Raw genomic sequence first — 19,981 nt, 5'->3', positions numbered from 1 at the left:
TGCCTAACATGCAAATTTTCCAAAAGCAGAGACGAATTGTCATATCACTAGCTGTTGGATTGAAAAATGGGAAGCTAACCGAAAGATATCGACAGAACATCAAGACAGACCAGAATCCACTCAATTTATAGAAAAGGTCTTCACTAAGTCATCCATCAGCAAGTCGTGCTTAACATGCAGATTTTCCAAAAGCAAAGATATGAAAATGGAAAATCAAAGGCCTGCACGAGCAGCATGTATCCACTCAATTTATAGAAAAGGTCTTCACTAAGTCATCCATCAGCAAGTCGTGCTTAACATGCAGATTTTCCAAAAGCAAACATATGAAAATGGAAAATCAAAGGCCTGCACGAGCAGCATGTTGAACATCTTTGTACCAAAATGCCACAAGGTCGTCAAAACAAAGTAAAACAAAGAGCAGCCAATCTCAGATAGCTGCTATACCGCCGATTACACGTAACATATGCACCTGAGGCAGACAAAAAGCAAGAGTCTTATTTCTCCAATTCAGCTGATCATCCCAACCAATTCAGCCAAGACAATCCCAAATTTTACAACGTCACCAATACCATCAGTAAACAGCATCCCCCAATCTACTCCTAGATACCTCGCACTCTTCCATCTCCATCAAAAACTTTGTACTACCAAGAAAATATTGTTGCTGGGGCAAAAATCCATCCATGCATGCTGAAGAGTGCATTGTCGAAACTGAGGGGACCATCCTCTATCCTATGTAGCTGATAAGAATCTGAACTAAGAAGAGCTTATTTTCTCCTCTGGTCAGAAACTCTGGCTCCCAAGATTTTACAAACAGGCTCGTCTTTTGACTGAAGAAGCTTCAAAGCAGGGTGAACCTTGAGATCTCCCATCACCAACTTCTGGCCAACATCCAACTCACTCAAGTCCACCTCAATATATGGAGGGATTATGTCTGCAGGGCACAGGTACTTAACTTTCCTCTTAATGGTATTTAAAGAAGCACCTGTGAAATCATTAGGGGAATGAAAACTTCAACTGGACCAACCAGCACTAGGGTCATGAACAATGGAAAGAAACAAAGCACAACACGAAGTTATCCAACTCAAGTATGCGGTTGCTGATTTCCTATGGCAATGAACCGAAATAAGTGAGCTAACTGTTACCACTGTAGAAAATCAGAAACCAATTAAACGGTTCTGATTACAGTTTATCTTCGTAGAAATTTTTTGTAGTCTCTAAACCACACAAAAATCTCCATTTTGTGGTAGGTCTCGCCATCACTGCTAACTTTGAGGTAGTGATCAGACTATCAGAGAGCTTCCATACAGCTCACAGACATGAGAACAAGAAGAACCAAAACTATGTCTCCAAGAAGTAAGCAGTGCAGCTTGCTTACTCAATTATAGCACTTACGTATGCAATGTTTATCAGTTTCTAACCACTCCCATCCTTAATACAGAAGTTACTGAATTCCTTTTCAATTATGCTTTCACGGACAGCAACCTTTAGAAACCATAGATGGATTTGACAGAAAAAACTTAGGTAGCACCTCTGTCCAACATATAGCAGTATAAAATAATAGGGACTTTGCGAAATTACTTCCTGACAAGAAACTAAGATTCCGAGCAAGATGGAAGTTCGTCTTCCAGACAACAACCAAGGTGCCCTTCCTAGGGCTCTTTTTTCTTTTTTCTTTTTTTCTGATAAACGGAACATCACAAAAGCTCCGCATAAGTCATTGATTCTGATGACTGCCCATGGTCATCAAGTTGAAGTGCATACACCACAACAGTTCAAGAATCATATTCTATTTGAATGAGTTAAGTTCAAACATCGTTCATGTAATGCATATTAAACAATTTTAATAGAAAGAATTGATCAATGAGAAGAGTTCAGATGCCAGCGAATATACACGATGATCAGCCGAGACATTATCACAATTCACATCACGGCATTGCTAATTCAGCTTCAGATTGAATTCATCAGATCATACCTTTCCTTATCCCGGGACATACATCGTCTCCTATGTACACAAGAGGGACTTCGACTTTCAAGAGAGCATGTGAGGGGGCTCTAATGAAGGTAACATTTAGAGTTGCATCCGTACCTGAGTGCAGATGAAGCTGACACAATGAGGAAAAAGAAGAATTCAGAGGTTTGATTGTAACTACTATTTGTTGTCTCTTTTCTATCATCATCAACAATTGCAACCTAATGAAACCCACCAGTAAATCCGGCAATAACATACCAAAAGAGAGAAAATGAATCCAATGGTCGCTCAAATAAAAATGAACCAATGAATCGAACATCATATAGATATCACATCCATTGAAAATTGAATAGAGGACTTTTGGGGACACAACTCAGTAGATAATTTAGCGGTTTGTCAGAGAATTGCCATTTGAGCGCCAATGTAGCATTCAAACCTCAAAGAATAGCAGAAAAAACTTGATTATCGTGAAAACATGAAAAGGGTCGTCAATTTACACGTGATTGCTGGTTTTGCATTCAGTCAAGAGGGCTCTAATTAGTTTAGGTCATTCTGAACAGGACAGCACATTAGAGAATCATCAGCTTCTTTTTCCCTTTCCCTTCCAACATCAATATCCAACTAATGTCATAATTATAGATGCCCTGAAATTTCTCAATAAGCGTCAAGACTTCCACTGTTGATCATCCTAAGAAGAACAAATAACTTCCTTCTTCTATTAACTTCGCTAATACTTAATCCGAAAAGATCATATACTACGAAAGCACGTCAACAACTGAATCTCACTTAGATATCCACACTCTTCGGACCGCATTTTCCACTAAAAATCTAGCCAAAAAATAGGAACACAAGTAAACTAAATTTTAATCAAATTCCTCCTACATTTTACAGAAACACACTCCCTTGGCAACCAAAGAAAAGCCTCACCTTCCTCGGCAAGACCCGGACCTTCTCAACGACCTCGTCGGACTCGAACTCTGCCCGGACCTCCAAGTCAAAGAGCCGGGAGAGGAGGAAAGAGTAGCCGAGGTGGTTGACGAGCTTCCTGATCTGGTTGGCCCTCACGGAGATGAGCCGCTTGTTGCCCCCGTGCTGGCCGTCTTCCTGCTCGAAGACGATGCCCGGGACGCGCCCATGCTTCCGCTCCTTCGCGGAGGCGCTCGTACCCGAGGCGGCGCGTGGGATCGCGAGGATGGTCTCGTCGTACTTGGGGTCGGGCCTGGGGAGTCCCTCGAGGTACGTGAAGGAAGGGGGCTCGTCGAGAGCGACGGCGAGCGCGGAGGCCGACTGCGTGTAGTGGCGGAGGTGGAGGGACTTGGCGAGCACGGAGCGCCAAAGAAACATGCTTGGCCCCTTCGCGCAAGCGGGTCAGAGAGAGAGAGAGAGAGATGGTGGAGAGACGGAGAAGACGACGGTTCAGAATGTTTTGGGAGGGTTTTGGGGAGTGTTTGTGATTATTGTGGGCCGTTGATTGAATGACACTTGGGCCGGGCCTACTTGAAACATGGGCTTTTAGGTGAGGAAGTGTAATGTCACTCTTAACAAGCCTTTTGGGCCAAAAAAGTTGAAAGTAGTTGGGCCAGGCCCGTATCATGTTAGGCCGTACGGAACCGGCCCGTTTTGTCAAGCGCAAATCAAGCGATGCCGAAGAGACACTCAGCACTTGCGACGGTAATTACCTAATAAATGGCATCGATAGGGCCAGTTTGACATCATGGAAAATCAAATTATCACTTTCTATTTTCAGTCATGCCTCCAAAATTTACCACCGTATGTCTAAAAAAAATTACGAAATACGTATGTATGATCCCATGTGTAATTGTTGCACGACAGATTTTCATGGTTTTGCTTTGGAAAAGTGAGCGTGTGGTGTGAATGCAAAATTTACAAAAAGTCCGGGGTGTACATGATTTCAAGGCATGCAGAGTAGGCTTCACATTTCAAAAATCGGAGAATTGACTTTGTCTGGAATAAATTTTTCTATTTCTCTTGATACGTGTCTTTGCGCAATTCTAAAGTATTTCATATCGTTCGATGATGAGTGTGTAGTTTTGAATCACTAGTCCGAACTTTTATTTCCGGCTATATTTATAAATGAAACTTTTATTTCATTAATATTTCATATTTTTTTATTTTTTTAAATATGAATTGTGATCTATGTATCGTAGTAACTAAGTGGTGGGCATGACAATGCCATGGTTCAACCCGATGGGCGGCCCCGATTCCCATGTTGTCGGCGGTAGGATCTTAGGCCCCGAAAGGAGGATTCGGATCCCCTACCATAAAGGTAGGGGTGATATTGATGGATTTGGCCCGTCCATTTCAAAATGGACGGCTCGGATTCATCCACATCATCTTTTAAAAGGGGGGAAATTTTTTGACGAGAAATTTTAAAATTTTAGAAAAAGTGATGTGGATCAATCAGGGCCATCCATTTTTTATTTGAACGGCCCGAATTGATCATGTCACCCCTAACATTGTCAAGGGAATCCGATTCTCGAAAGAAAGCAAAAGAGCGAAGGAGATAGAGATGGATTAAAAGATGCTGAATATTTCCTCGTATACGCCACGTCCTCGGAGATTCTTTGTCCTCACACGCAAGGCCCGTCCCATTTAATGCATTTTAAAAATGATTTCTTTTTTCTATATTTTCCTTAGTAGCTAAAGATTGTGAATTGCTGACCCCGTAACATTCCGGAAAAAATAAAAAAATTCATGAAAACATCCAATTCAAGCGGCGGGCCCCACACATCACAAAAAGTCGATCCACGTGTCGAAAATCTGGGGCAGGTGATCGTGTCCTTCGCAACCTCGTGTTACCTGGCGCGCGCTTTTGATCCTCCGCCCCTCCGATTTCAAATCCCCACCAGCATCTGCCACCTGCTCCTTTTCCCGTTCCCATCCGCAGCTCGAGGCTCGGCTCGGCTCCGAGCCTACCAACGGCCCGGATCCATCTCCCCTATCCGACGGTCGATACCGCCTCTTATATACGGGGGCACTTGTTCTGCCTTTGTCTTCTGCGTTGTTCTAGAGAGTTTCCTGCGACAAGAAAGCTGTGAGACTCCATAGCGTCGAGTGTGTGGAGGGGTTAGGGTTGTGTGAGATTTCTGGGAACCTGCCTGATTTTCGATGGCCGATCACGAGGAGACGAAAGGCGAGTCGTTGGTGGACGAGATATCCGAGAAGATCCGCGTCGGCGGTTCGTCCTCGTCCTCGTCCTCGTCGTCCGACTCCGGCGACGACAAGCCGGCGGAGACGCAGGCCAAGGCCTACCGCCTCTTCGGGAGGGAACGGCCCGTCCACGAGGTCCTCGGTGGTGGCAAGCGTATGTTGGAGTCGTTTCGTTTGATTGTTGTCGCCGTTTTCTCTGTTCTTCTTTTGTTGCTTCCGGCTTTGGCTGTCCTCTTTTGCTGTTTGATATGCGAATCTAGCTTCGAACGCGACGTGGTATCTGCTTTATGCCTCCTTTGTTCGTTGCTCTCTCCGTTAAATATGGAGATTTCGAGTTTAACCAACTGGCTCAACGTGTATGGGGATTTTGTCGCTTTTGCGGTTTGATTTGTTGTTTACTTCATTTGAATTTCGTGCTCTCCCTTTTGGTTTTTTTATGGGATGTAGTCAAAGCGTTTCCGACAATTAAATAATTTCCTGCTATTCTGCTGGTTCTGATTGTGTAGATGCTTTCTTCTCTTAGGTTTAGTTCTTTTGTACTGATTTGCTGAGGGAGTGTGGACCTAGATCTGCTTTATTTCTGATAGCTAGTATGGCAAGATGAGTGTTAAATTTTGGGTTTCTCCATACTTTTTTTTTTTTTGGTCCAATTGGGTTTTTCCATACTTGAACAGAGCGATTGTAGGCGGATGCATTATTCAATCTCAGTAGGTTTCCGAGCGACACTAGCTTTTTCGCGGATGCTAGTTTGCTTTCTGAATAAGGAATTAATGCTACTAACAAGAGAGATTCCATGATCATGATAATGGAAGATGTTTCGGTAATAGCGGAGAAGGAAATTTTGGACCTGTGTATTTGTAATGCATACTGAACAAAGCTCATTTGATTTGTCTGGTAAAACAGCGGCTGATGTGTTCCTATGGAGGAACAAGAAGGTGTCAGCTGGCGCGCTTGGTGTTGCGACTGTGATATGGGTTCTGTTCGAGTTGGCGGAGTACCACCTCTTAACTTTGGTTTCCCACTGTGTGATTCTCGCCCTGGCGGTCTTGTTCTTGTGGTCTAATGCACACGCTTTTATCCACAAGTAATTTTTTTTTCCTCGAAAATTTGTGAAAGTACGCGGAATTATTGTATTTATTATTCTTAAGTTATTCTAGTTTTTTGCTTGCCCCTGCTTAGGACTCCGCCACGCATACCTGATGTGTCTATTCCAGAGGAGCCAGTTTTGCAATTTGCATCTGCCGTGAGACTTGAGATGAACCGGGCGTTTGCTGTATTGAGGGATATTGCGTCTGGAAGAGATCTTAAGAAGTTCTTATTAGTAAGTTAATTTCTCTTTTAAGCGATGATGTGAATGGAAAATATCTTCATTACCCATGGTTTGTTGTTAAATTTGATGCCATGTATTCTGGATTCAGTCATTTTGATTCTGGAGTTCACCTAGAGTCACAAATTTGATGCTGAATCAGGTGATTGCCGGCTTGTGGCTCTTGTCAATCGTGGGCAACTGGTGCAACTTCTTGACCTTATTCTACATAGGTAAGTGACTTGACTTGCGCAATCCACCGGTTATAGATAACATGTGGTCGTGCTAAACGGTTCTATTGTGTAAACAGTCTTTGTATTGCTGCACACTGTGCCTGTGCTGTACGAGAAGCAGGCGGACAGGGTCGATCCATTGGCGGAGAGGGCAATGGGTGAACTCAAGAAGCAGTATGCCGTTGTTGACGCCAAAGTCTTGAGTAAGATCCCAAGGGGGCCGTTGAAGGATAAGAAGGTGGCTTGAATGTGGCTGAACCATGTTTTTTAATGAAAGAATTTGGTAGCATTGGTGTTCTGTCCATGCTCTGTGAATTCTGTATTATTTGTCTAGGACCCAGTCTTCATGTTTTGTTTTCTCCGAGTCCTTGGGTTCACTTGAATCGACACTATTTGCACTAGGTTATGGGGCTGCTTATGTGTTTACAAGGGTTTAGGTTCATATGGTCAAATGCATTGTACATTGGTTGAACTTACTTATCTGGAGAAATAGTGATTAGTTTGGCTTAGCACATGTTAAAGAGTGTTATGTATATTCCTGCTGAGGTTGCCAGTCATGGTAATGATGTCGGCGGAGAACTTTGCTGGCTACTCTGTAATTTCGCATGATACTCGAGTAGGATTTGTTCTTAAATTGCCGCTACATGCGGTGGACAATGTTAAGAAGATTATAATCTGATGTCCCCGTCTGCGTCGGTTCTCGGTATTTAATAGGGAAGTCGAGTCCTCATCCTGAATGGAAAGTTGACGGAGACGATGTATTGTTGGATGACAGCTTCGTGCTGTGCCATTTTTGTCCATGGAAGGGGCTGGTTGAGAGCGGTCGACTTTGACCGACTTGAAAAGGAGTTGCCGAAAGAGCGACATTCTCATAGTCCAGGTAGAACAGAGCTCTTAAAGACTAGTGGCAGCTTTTAAAGAAGTTAGGGTGCATGATAATTATTTTGTTTCAGAAATTTATTTTTAATTAGAAATATATATATTTTTATTTTTGAATGAGTTTTTGAGAAAAGAAATTGTGTTTGATAATGACATAAAATTTCTGATTCTAAAATAGAAGTTCATTTGATAACGGTTGAGATTTTCTATTTCTAGATATTATTATTTAATATTTTAAAAAATTATTTATTATTTCATCGGCGGTGATGGTTGCGATGGTTGGCGGTAGCGAGCGGTGGCGGCCGGCGATGGTTGTAGCTACTGATGGATGGTGGTGATGGGCGGCAGAGGTTGGCGGTGGGCTGTGGTTGGCGATAGGCGGTGGTCGGCGAAGACAGCCGGTGGGTGGCGTTGGTCGGCGACTACGGTTGGGGGTGGCGGTGGATGGTAGTGAGGCAGGGGGCGACGACGAGTGGTGGGCGACCGAGGATAGTGGTTGGCGACGGTAAAAGTCGGCAATGGGCGGTAGTTGGTGGCGGCGAAGGTCAGCTGTAGATAGTGGTTGGTGATGGCGGGCAGTGGAGGGTGGTGGTGGGCTGCAGGGACTTGAAAAAAAGTGAGGAGTTATTATTTTTTATTTCTATTTTTTTAAAAAGTTAAAAAAAATTTATTTCTGATTTCTTTTTTAAATTTATTTTTGGAATAAATTTTTGTTTCAAAAATAGAAAAATAGAATTACGTTACTAAATTAATTTCTCTACCAAATCTATTTTAGAAATAAATTTAAAATAAAAATAGAGAAGTATAATGATTGTCATACATCCTCTTACCAATTAAGAAACTGTCTCTTAACAATCAAGAAACTGCTTGGTTGTCCTAGCGAGTTATTTACTTTTGACTAGGTAAGTGGGAAAAGAACCAACACCTGCCCTCAATTCTTGCCAACTCATTTTTGTCTGACCGGGACTTCGGGTGTTATCTCGCAGCGTCTAGCACCCATGGAGGCGATGCGCCACCGTCAACGTAAGACGGTTCAGCGTGAATGACATCTTATGTACAAATTTGTGGGATCGACTAGAGATGTAACTGTTGCATCATCCGCGCCGATCTCTCAAAATTAAGTAGCCGAACGAGTGATCAAATCCTGTTCTCCAGCCGATAAGGTCCCATCAGAGGCAAATATCTTTATCTCCCATGCAAAGTAGTACAATAAGCATGCGAATCAGCAGCAGTACAAGCATACATTGTTCGTCGCCGAAGCCAAGCGAATTCTTACGTTATTATACAACTTTCATCTTGCACCAGTTCTAGTCCCGCAAAGCGCTACCTAACTGTAATCCGACACATAATACTACTACTACTCATACTGCATCGCCTGATAGTTCACTGAGATTCCCGCATTTCCTCTCTCGAGTGGTTCTTCGCCGCCCTCTTACTTCCTCACCTTATTGACTCTTCACCTTGTCCCAGGTTTACAAATTGCAATCAGATCATCAGAAAACTTGTCATAGGACAAGTAACTCTACTATGCAATATACCCTTGGCCTCAGAGGAAGTACGTTAGCTGTTGCTTCTTCCTCGAACCGCCATCCCCGTACAACTCGTTCCACTGTCTCAACTCGCTCATGATTGATCCCTCAGCTGCGAAGCTGGATGCAACCTGCGTGACATAAAGCAATAGGAGAACGGCAATTTCAGTTTACTCCTCCAGGAAATAAGTATGCAAAACAAATCAATGAGGATCAGTCATGTCACGACGAAGAATTGAATCAGATAGATTCATATCTAAAAGAGGTTGACAATAAGTTCTTTCAAAATTGACTATTTATCCCTCCGTTAGAGGTATTCCAAAAATGTCTGCGATCGAGTGAATAGCTCTACGAACCAAATATGAAACTTCATACACCTTAAAGTTCATAGGGAGAAAAGAGAACTTTTGGAGGTCCTTATACTCATTATGCCTAGCATTGAATATACTGGGTATTCACCTTATCAATATCTCAAATCAAGGATGGACTACCAAGTAAATTTCTGCAAATAAAAACACAAGGAATGGCATGTACAGGTTGGCCAAGCCACATTTCCAGCGTTTGTGGTTGAAAAAGAAAAAAAGGAGGACGATATCAACAGGTTGAAATGCCTTGGTGGGCATCAATTACTCTTCATTTTAGAGAGGGGAAGAGAGAGTGGTTACCTGGCTTTTGGCTTGCCTGAAGTCTTCCATGTTCAAAGGCCTAACAGTCATAGTTATTTCCTCTTTACTTCCTCCTTTTGTGTCCTGATTACCTTCTTCACTCGTCCCCCCTGTAGCTCTCCCCTTTTTCTCCTGCTAAGATAGAGTAAGACCCAGTCAATACTTACATTAAACAATCATCTACATGGAGTTGTCGCAGGTTCACCTTTCCGTTTTACATTAATTCAGTAGCACTGACAATGCGCTTACCAGCCCCTTTACTCTTTCTTGCTGAATTAACTCCCTAACTGGCTGGTAAGCAGCTGTTGTGCAAAAGTTCTGCAACAAAACAATCTTGAGTCAGCAACATCTAATCCACAACAAATCCTACAACGAAAATGCAATGCAAGACACGACCTTAAGATCACTTCCACTGTATCCTTCAGTCAGGGTCGCAAGCTCCTTGAAATCTAGTCCTCCTTCGACCCTCTCTTTTGCTAGAAGTGTTCTAAGTATCATTTCCCTGTTCTCCATGGTTGGAAGCCCGACCATGATCCTGAGCATAGGAGCAATCATCACTAAAAGTTTATCACGTATCATTGCTGCTTGAGCTGAAAATACTCGACTTTTTTACAAGTATAAAAGCAAGAGTACCTTCGCTCAAAACGTCTGATAATTGCTTCATCGAGGTCAAACGGCCTGTTGGTCGCAGCAAGCACGAGTATGCGTTCGCCTTGTTTTGTCAATAGGCCATCCCAATGAGTCATGAACTCATTCTTTATCTTCCTCATTGCCTCATGCTCCCCCACTCGGGTCCTCTGCCCTAGCATGCTATCCACTTCATCTACGAAAATTATAGTTGGGGACACTTTGGCAGCTAGAGTGAATAGAGCTCTAACGTTCTTTTCATCCTCCCCGAACCATTTAGACGTTATGGTCGACATAGATACGTTGATGAAGCTAGCTCCTGCCTCTTTCGCAATAGCCTTGGCTAACATTGTTTTCCCAGTACCAGGAGGTCCAAAAAGCAATATTCCTCTGCACGGTTTCAGAAGGCCGCCATGAAATAAGTCTGGTCTCCGAAGCGGAAGCATCACTAGCTCTTGAAGGGATTCTTTGATCTCATCCAAAGCCCCTATATCAGCAAATGTGACACCGATCTCATTCGCTGGAATAACCTCTGGCCTTATACGCTTCTCGAATTCATTGTCAGGAGGTACTTCCTACAACAAAAAACGATGAGCAAGCACAGCTTCCATCCAAACACAATCTTTCAAGAACGAGAGTCCTTGGCATTCCAGAATACTGCGTGTGCTGCTTCTGTAGATCTTGCTCTCGAGAAAGACAGTCACTTTCTTCCAATGATGAATCTTATTGAAAGCCCGAAAAACATAGTTTTTTTTATTAAGTCATAATGGTCTTTGAAGGAAAATGATAGGTTCCCCAAAGATGGATTTCTTAAGGCTTTATAAACCAAGTGCATCCCTACTCCCAACAGAAAGAGGAGGAGGTCAATCAAAACTAAGCTACACTTGCCTCTCAGCCTTCCTGCAATCCTTTCTATCTTATCTTGTCTTATCTTAAGAAATTGATAGTTATTGCTCCTATATGGAGGTCACAAAGAGGTCTTCACGGTTAAAGCATGAAGTCTTCACTTCCATTTTGAACCCCCAAAAAGAAGCAGTTTCAAACTCATTCGAAGAGGCATCAAGAAGAGCAGGGGAACGGACTTTCTTCCTATGGGAAAGGAAAGGATGAATTTGCATAGGAACAGAGAAGAGATGACCCATGATTGAAGTTTTAGAAATAGTAAAGGGAAGATGTCAGCTAGAAAAGCAAGGGACCCAGTCGCACTGATGTTAACGTATTGTCTACTATTTGCTCTGCTTCGGAAAGCCCAGGTCTACAAAGAAAGACAATGCTTATGTTGCGTGCAATATCTTGAAATCCGCTTCCGTATAAGTCAGATGGAGAGTTTTTAAGGTAAAAAGAGAATAAAATAGCAGGGAGACGGAAATGGTTTTACGTCGAATAAAGGACCACGGAATCATAAGCAATAGCAAGAAAGAAGCTTTCCATTTTCAAATGCAACTGAAAGAAAATTCCTCCTCTTTTCTATTACAGCGCAAGGGATTGTTATTGTAAGTTTCTTTTTTTTTTGGAACTGCTTTGTAAGGTTACACGCATGGATTTTGCGAAAATTATGACATAAACATGAGTTAAATGACAACAAAAACTTACTGGAGGTTTTGATGGTGTCACTGCACTATCACCACCTGTCTTTGAGGCTGTTGCTGATTCTCTAGTTCCACCTTTCATCTCAGTTCCACTTTGCTTCTCAGGAGGAGGGACTTCGGCTTTTGGTTCTGGCTTCACAGTGGTGTCACCTTCTGCTTTGGCTTTCTATTTGAGTCATATGAGTACAAGAAACACGCAAAGTTAGTACTCTGCTTGATGACATCGATGATCCAGTGAAAGCTTATGCGCAAAGACAAGCAAACCTTAGACTTTTTAGCATGAGTTTCCAACTTCAACATATCTTTTCCATTGGATTTGCCTTCTTGGAATATGCTCAGTCCGTGGGACAAACTGTCTCAAGTCAAACTAATGACTCTTTAGCACACCGAGGAAAAGGAAATGGTTGAAAAATACATTCTAAAATAGCAACATTGAATATTAATCTTGCCTCTCTGATGATATGAGAAGCTTCCCATTCCTGTACTCTGGATCCTTATTATTCATCAAATGATAAGATATAGCAGACATGACAATCTCTTCTATATAATTACTCAGAACCATTGTATCAGCCACGTGAATTGATTCCAGGTCATCGCAATCTAGGTCATTCGCTGAAAGGACTTCCATAATGTGAATTCGATTGTCCTGAATTTGAATCATCTTCATATCATCCTCCAACTGAGACTTCCAACTGACAAGATGGTTTTCGTCTTCTGGAGGCCTAATCTCGATGTTGTAGGGGAAAAGAGCAGCAAGCCTATCTTCTACCTCGGCATAGTCATTATCTGGATCCAGAATACGTGAGCCAAGGATGAGGACTGATCCAGACAGCTTCTTCAGCATTTTTTGGAAAAAGTTGTATATCCTCTGTGATCTAGATAAAAGCTTCTCAATATCCCTGAGATACAGCACTACGGGGCTGGATTTGGATACAAATGCCAATACCTGCAAGAACCATCTATGGCATTAGATAATAAAAAGAAGAAAAATAAAAAATTAGCTCCTGACTTCGTACGATGTTACTGCAATACTGTAATGGCTCCCCAGGATCCTGGAGTAAATGCAAATGACAGATTGATCCAAAGAGAAAAACTACCTTGTAAAGAGATTGAATAAGAAGCTTTTCGTCAAAAGACAAGCTGCTTGTGCGCTTGAGAGGAGCTAAAAGGGGGGAATAACATGAGAAGCCAAATAAGAAACAAGACTTTCATGGACGAAGGAAGAACTGTCTAAATAAGTATGAAGGACCCTATGAAACGACTATCACCTATGAATGTGATAAAATTCATCATTATCCTAGGTTTTTCTATAGAAACCAATCATCAATGTGTCCCCCATGAAATCACTAGAAGATTTTGAAATCTTGAGTTCTACCAAAAGAATCTAAACAGAAAATGATCAAAATCTTAGCCAGCAATGTAGAACCAATTAGCAACCGCGTAAAGAACAAAATTTTAAAGACTAGACTATGGCATATCAGTCACTCTACCATTACTAGAGAAACTGTACAAGAGAAATTTAAGAAAATTAATCAGCTGAAGCCTAGGATAATCAAGATAGAAATGCCATCTTTTTGCATCCAACCGAAGATTAGATGCAAGAGAAGGCATAGCTTAGCGTAAATTTTGCATGCAAAAACCACAGTTTGCTTATGTAGAAGCGAGCTCTATGACGGAGATAGTGCCAAAACTCCAAGAATCGTTTATATCTATACATAGTGCTCTTTAGGAAAAGAAAATCAAGAATTCCTTCTGGGCCCACCCACAGCCAACATTATAAAACAAAATAAATAACTACGACACCATGAAGTTATTTGGAGTTAAAGACTTGAGTCTGATTAGGTGATTACCCAACAATTTACCACTTTAATAACAAAAGCGCAGCGAAGAAACCTGGATTAGAAGGAGCACATTGCGTCGCAAGGTTACTGATATTAGCCGAGGCTGAGGCATTTCTACGAAGCTTCGGTGGATTGCAAGGACCTTCTGGTCCCCTGGAATTCCCAAGCATGCTTATATACGTAGATGTGAAAATAATATCACAGTAGAACAAGAAAGCAAATGCAATCTATATATTTCCTAATACCAACAAAGATAACTGCTTAAGATTACCTTGACCCAATGTCCACACCACTGCTTTGCCTCCTTAAGTTCCCTGCACGAGAATATTATCATAGCTAAGAACAACTAGGAAACCAAGTAAGCAAATGGAAGTCAATTTCAGCATTGTCAGAAGAATGCTCCAACTACTTATCCAGACAAAGCTTGTGACCTCTACATGAGTTCTAGTATATCCTTTTTGTCAGTACCCTTTAAGAAGAAAACAAATGTTATGATGAACAATCCATTCAAATGGTGAAACAAGAAGTAAAAAACCCGAAAGGTCCAAAACATTGATGACTATGGTACTTCACCAATCTATGCCAAAAAAGACAGATTAGAGTCCAAGAAAGCATGGATCCCGGCATTACTTATCTCTCAGGACAGCTCAACACTGCTCACGGAAGAATATCATGCAAGGCAACACTGCCTCACATTTCTTTTTGCTAAAGCACTGCCTCACATGTGATATGCGTGTTCAACGAAAAAAAGCCACCTGTAAAACATAACATAAACCTCTAAGCAGAAGCACAGCCATCACCTTGGCGTACCTTTTGCTTCCTCCTTTTGCGGAAGGATTGAAAAAGATCCAAGTAAGCCAGACAACCGCTCCAGTGTTGAGTCTGATGGGGATCTTTTGAAAGGCTAGATAGCAATAATACAAATTAATAGAAATAAATCTGGACGCCAAAGTTTGTCTAGCATACTAAAGCATATCAAACCACGGTGCATTGACCAATCAGCAAACACTTCATCAATAGCAAAGCAATGTCCATTTTCCAGTGCTTATGTGTCAGATCAAGTAAAACAAGCACAAGTATACAAGACAAAAAAATTGATCAAGTCAAGATAACAAAACAGATGGACATACATATTCTTTGTTCCCGGTTCCATATTTACTCTGGATCTGCAAGGAACATCATAAATCTTATAATGAAAACAAAACCCAAACCAACATGTATACATTTACTCCAAACACTTACCTTTAGAGAAAAATCCGTCACATCTAGCAGTAGCAACTTGGCTTCGAAGTAATGGGCAAGAGCCTTGGCAAGCATTTGTTGGTAAGGTTCTTTAAGTCATTACGAAAGAGAGAGGAATTATTTTAGAGCCTGCATTGACAAATGCTCAAACCAACAACTTGATACATAGTAGATTCACAGCCAACCTGCAGGTCCAGAGAGCAAAATGGCTCGACTAGCAGGTGAAAGATTTCTTGTATACTTAGAAACTTCAGCATGCTTCAAATGAACATATGCAGCACTAGTCAGCAAAACTCGTGTCTGCTCACTGTGTTGCAGTTGGAATAGGAGGAAAAAGGTAAGTAGTCAAGAAGCGAGAAGTGGAAAAAAAGAGAGAGCCCTCAATAGTAGAAGTCAAGGGAAACCCTCAAAGTCTCACGAAACAAAGAATCATGAATACTCATCAAAGACATAGAGAACCTCACCAGAAACCTCCCGCTCTCTAGAAAGTTTGATATACACTTCAAAAGCTCACACTATCACAGTACAAATTGATAACTGAGCTTCCAATAAAAAAATTCAAATGATAAAACCCATTTGTTCCCATAGACCCTTGACCATTGTTAGAATTTCCACACAATATAACATGGACATTGTTAGGTTTATTTTAGACGTTCAAGAATTTTACTGAGCTACAATACACGAAACAAACCAGAGAACACTCATAATGATCTCGAACTGTTCATTCTTGATTCCATGCACTTTCATTTATAAAATCTTATAAAGCATCATTGACGCAATCTTTCCTATTTTTTTACCCTCTCAATCTTCCATGACTAATAGCACACCAATGCATGTGGCATGAGAAATTCAGAATTAGTACAAAATAAATACCCAAAGTTTTCAACATGAACCTTAACCCTGAAGTAATAATAATAATAACAACGACGACGACGACGACGAAGGCAATAATAATAATAATGACTATGACGATGATGATGATAGTTGATCGATCGATTCTCTGATAAGAGTTATCCGTTCTTCAGCTTCTATCTGCAAGCTAAAGTAGCAGGAAGGTGGAATTGGGGAAGCTGCTAGATTAGATGATATGCTATTTATTCAGTTAGCATTGTGCGGAGTTCTTTTTCCAAATGAAGGGCAAGCAGAAATGGTGATAGGGAAGGCAACTCCTTCAAAGCAATTCTCAGATAACAGTGTATGGAGTTGTGCTACAGCTAGAGCAAGCAAGATATTTGACATAATTGATTCGCTTTACCCCCATATATTTCTAAACATAGCTTTATTTGTCGGCTTGCTATTTTGAATAAGCTCTCCAGTAAGGATAGGATAAAGACGTTGCTGTCGATGATGACTGTGTGCTTTGTGGAGCTGATATTGAATCAAGGAATCACTTAATTATGGAGTGTATAATAGCTGAGGAAATCTGGAGGAAAAGTTATGAGAAACGTGGGATAAATAGAGGCTTGCTTAATCGGGATTCCGAGTTGCAAGGACATGTACTACTTGGAAAGGCAAATCTATTCGATGTCTCATCTTTGAGGTTGCCTGGTGTGCAGTTATTTATGAATGACGGGGCAAGATATCCATGAAGACAGTTTTATTGTTTTGAGCAATGTTAAATTTTCCCAGATTCATTTTAATGTTTTGTATAGATTAAAAAAGAATGATAAAAAAACAAGTATAGGCTCTTCCTCTCAGCATATAGCCATTCACAGGAACTGGAGGTTGATGCCATATATGATTTGTTGCAATTTGAACAATTTTTTCTTTTTCTTTTTTGGTAGCAGGTATCCTCTGCTTTATATATGAAATCAATAAACCTCACTGCTTACCCAGCAAAATTGATATTTCAATAATAATTCCGTCAGAAAGGAAAATCCACAAACAGCAATAGTTCACCTAAGCAGTTGAAAATTATATGAAAAAAAAAAAAAAAACCACAGATGCCAACAAATCTGGATAAGAATGTTATATTCCTTGAGCAGCAATTTATAGGACAAAAGAGACACACGTGAAGAGCAGGCCAGAAATCAATTTGCCAGGATTAGAGTAACATATAGTTTCCATAGCTTAGCTCAAACTCAGGTGTAATTACTTCCCAATAATATGGTGCGTTTCCTGTCCACGATCACTAAGGACCAAACAATATCAGGGTAAACTCCTGAAAAAAACCAAGGTAATCAAGAAACTGGCCAGAGCTTCATTCACCATGTCTACATATTTCCAAGACCTATCATAGCGAAAAAGTTCCGCTAGAGAATCCAGAAAAACAGGGTCGCTCCTTATCTGAACATGATTATATAGGTTGGTCTTAGCCTGTAAGCCCAAAAACCATTAAATTTTGACCCAAATCATTTGGGCAAGGCCTCACAATAATAACCCATTAGATTGTTTAACACTATTGGAATTGGGTTGAATTCACTTGTCTCTAGGAACGGGGAAAAGTATCTTTCTAACCAGAGATTGAAGCGAGAGAATGTCAATGTGACCTGAGATAGTAAGGGAACTGGTCGAAAGTGACCTTGCTCTCTCTGCCGTCAACCACCAGTCTGAGCATCTCCTTCTCCACTCTCTCAGCAGTAATCGGGTCTGAGGAGGAAGCGTTACCTGCCCATTTGCTCACTGTTTGTCCTGATGCTATTCCAAGCCCCACCCCAACTCCTACTCCGACACCTATTGCTGACAGCAATATGTGTTTCTGTTCCATAGCCTCTTCTTTCTTTCTTAACACTCAAAACCCTGCCAAAGGATCATCTTTTTTCAGTACACACAAAAAAATAAGCAAACAGGGCATGGGTCTATTAAAGATCAGACAAATGGGTTCAGGAAAAGAGCACCCCATAAAATCCCCTGTTCTCCTTATTTCCACTATTATTACTTTCTAAACAAGGTACAGCGAAAGGCATGGAGATTTCGCCCGCAGAAAACGTTGGAAGACGAGAGAGAAAGTCGATCTACCAGGGAAATTACGCTAGCAGGACAAATGAAACTCTGGAGAAAAGCCTCCAGTAGCAGATTTTACCCAAACATAAAACAGAGAGTCGACAACTAAGCGAAAAGAAAACTTAACGGCTTTGGGAGTACTCAGAACATCCTAGTAACCCATCAAATTGCAACTTTCGAGAGATCGAGAGAGAGAGAGAGTGAGAGAAGAAACATAAGCATCGCGTCTCTGTACACGGTAGACATGTAAAACGTTTCAGGCAGGGTGATAACTGATAAGTGGGTGCTAAAATTTTAAGTGTGAAGTGAGTGGATCTTGTAAACCGCGAACACCCCCAGAAACGCACCGTTCGATGCGAAATACGCGGCAGGTGGCGGAGAGGAGACAGAGTTTTGGGCCGAGAGTGGTAGAGAGAGAGAGAGATGGGTTGATGATGATGAGTCGGTTCCTTCCCGCTATATAACAGAGAGACCCTCCTAGGTAGTTTCTCTCACCTCGGTTTTCCTCAATTTAGAGAGAGAGAGAGAGGAGTGTGACTAAGAGAGAGAGTGTCCTTACAAATTAGCCAACGTGTCGGTTTCTTGAAGGTTTATCATTCGGTAACGACAGTTCAGTTCTCCCATTTCTCAACAAGAATGGTCAGGCGTCCACGTTCTTTTTGTCTTGGCACGATCGAGGGGTCATTGCCCGAACTGGGTTCTGTCCGAAGACCCTTATGATCGCCGGAGAGCCCAATATTCTGATCTATGTTGATCATAATCATGTAAGTTGAGAAAAGTACAATTTTTTTTTTTTTTTTGATAAATCTAATGCATTAGTACCACTTTAGTTCATTCGGCCGTCCTACGTAACGCGGCTGACTGAAGTAGACATTTTTCAATAATTTTTTTAAAAAAATTTTAAATATTTCTTTTTCACTTTAGCCGACAAGGGCCGCTCGGCCCTCGCCGGCGGCCGGCGGGGCTCGCGAGCCTCGAAGGCCCTCGCCTAAGGTCTTCGCGGCGGCGGGGTGAGGAGACCCTCACCCAAATTTGGCGAGAGCCGCAGCCCTCACCCGGTGGCCGGCTATAGTGAAAGAGCAAAAAAGTGTGTAGAAAAGAAAAAAATAATTAAAAAGCATTTTTATAAAAAAATGGAAATCATTATTTAAAAATATTTTTATAAAAAAATGAAAATCATTATTAAAAAATATTCACGCCAACACCAATCGCACTACGTAAGACGATCGATGTCTAAGTTAGCGATTTAAGGCTAAAATTGACCGATTGGACCGAATTGATACTAATATGAAAAAAAGATTTAGGTTTAAATTGGTACAATTGAAGTATTTAAAACTGAATTTGTATCAATATAATAAATTTATGAATTTTGGTACTTTTCCCACGTAAGTTCTTATTGTAATTTATCTTTAACATGTCAAGACTCTAAAATTTATTTTAAAGGTTGATCAAGCGGTTAAATGCACGATTTTAAATTCGACAATTCTTGTGTTAAAAACTCACAATGTCATTCATTCATGTGAATTTTGAGAATCACGCACATTACCATGAGGCTTCACCAAATATTCTTTTTTTCTTGTCTGTCCTATATGTAACTCTCTTTTATGATTTTTGCTCTGTCTCTTTATCGAGCGCAGGAGTTGAATCTCGCACCTATAGTGCTAGCGTCCCCACCTACTATTCTTTTTATCGGCAAGATCGCATGTCTATCGGCATTGAATATACTTGGACGGGACAGTTTACGGCGAATTGAGAGTATTTGCCTCCAGACGGCGAGCATGACAAAGTAGCTTTAATTCAGAGTGTTTGCCCCCAATAAATGAAACCTTGAGGACCTTTCCCTTTTGGTAAAAGGTGTTAAAGAAGCTCATTAATGTGGGACAACTTGCCCAGAAAAACAGAACAGAGAAACTTGAGAGTCTGAGCTGAGTTTCCAGACCGAACCATGTGATTTGAGCTTGATACAATATGTCAATTCCGAGAAATC

At 41.3% G+C, this 19,981-nt stretch overlaps 3 protein-coding genes across 6 annotated transcripts; 1 reads left to right on the top strand and 2 right to left on the bottom strand.

Annotated features, from left to right (window-relative positions):
* Positions 1-330: 330 nt before the first annotated feature.
* Positions 331-3,378, bottom strand: LOC115740866 (50S ribosomal protein L25). Its single transcript, XM_030674498.2, has 3 exons — positions 2,897-3,378; positions 1,973-2,102; positions 331-982 (listed from the first exon to the last, which is right to left on the bottom strand). The coding sequence occupies exons 1-3, from the start codon at positions 3,311-3,313 to the stop codon at positions 765-767; spliced, it is 765 nt and encodes a 254-aa protein (XP_030530358.1). The 5' UTR covers positions 3,314-3,378; the 3' UTR covers positions 331-764.
* Positions 3,379-4,986: 1,608 nt separating this feature from the next.
* Positions 4,987-7,192, top strand: LOC115740867 (reticulon-like protein B1). The gene is made up of 5 exons (XM_030674499.2): positions 4,987-5,294; positions 6,044-6,224; positions 6,320-6,461; positions 6,610-6,679; positions 6,757-7,192. The coding sequence occupies exons 1-5, from the start codon at positions 5,099-5,101 to the stop codon at positions 6,924-6,926; spliced, it is 759 nt and encodes a 252-aa protein (XP_030530359.1). The 5' UTR covers positions 4,987-5,098; the 3' UTR covers positions 6,927-7,192.
* Positions 7,193-8,726: 1,534 nt separating this feature from the next.
* On the bottom strand, positions 8,727-18,489 carry LOC115740781 (fidgetin-like protein 1). Of its 4 annotated transcripts, none has more exons than XM_030674369.2 (17): positions 18,342-18,489; positions 17,541-17,790; positions 15,237-15,358; positions 15,052-15,140; positions 14,940-14,975; positions 14,620-14,713; positions 14,081-14,123; positions 13,862-13,962; positions 13,066-13,130; positions 12,418-12,914; positions 12,233-12,320; positions 11,973-12,134; positions 10,386-10,954; positions 10,149-10,287; positions 10,002-10,070; positions 9,753-9,887; positions 8,727-9,218 (listed from the first exon to the last, which is right to left on the bottom strand). In XM_030674369.2, the coding sequence occupies exons 2-17, from the start codon at positions 17,756-17,758 to the stop codon at positions 9,105-9,107; spliced, it is 2,541 nt and encodes an 846-aa protein (XP_030530229.1). In that variant the 5' UTR covers positions 17,759-17,790; positions 18,342-18,489; the 3' UTR covers positions 8,727-9,104. The 4 variants fall into 4 exon arrangements, with proteins under 4 accessions (XP_030530229.1, XP_030530230.1, XP_048141198.1 ...); XM_030674370.2 differs by lacking the exon at positions 18,342-18,489 and adding an exon at positions 18,010-18,168; XM_048285241.1 differs by lacking the exon at positions 18,342-18,489 and adding an exon at positions 18,010-18,168 and having other exon boundaries at positions 9,753-9,884.
* Positions 18,490-19,981: the final 1,492 nt, after the last annotated feature.

This window comes from Rhodamnia argentea, chromosome 9, assembly GCF_020921035.1.
Source record: "Rhodamnia argentea isolate NSW1041297 chromosome 9, ASM2092103v1, whole genome shotgun sequence".
Classification (NCBI taxonomy): Eukaryota; Viridiplantae; Streptophyta; class Magnoliopsida; order Myrtales; family Myrtaceae; genus Rhodamnia; species Rhodamnia argentea.
This window is presented reverse-complemented; position numbering and strand designations above follow the sequence as displayed.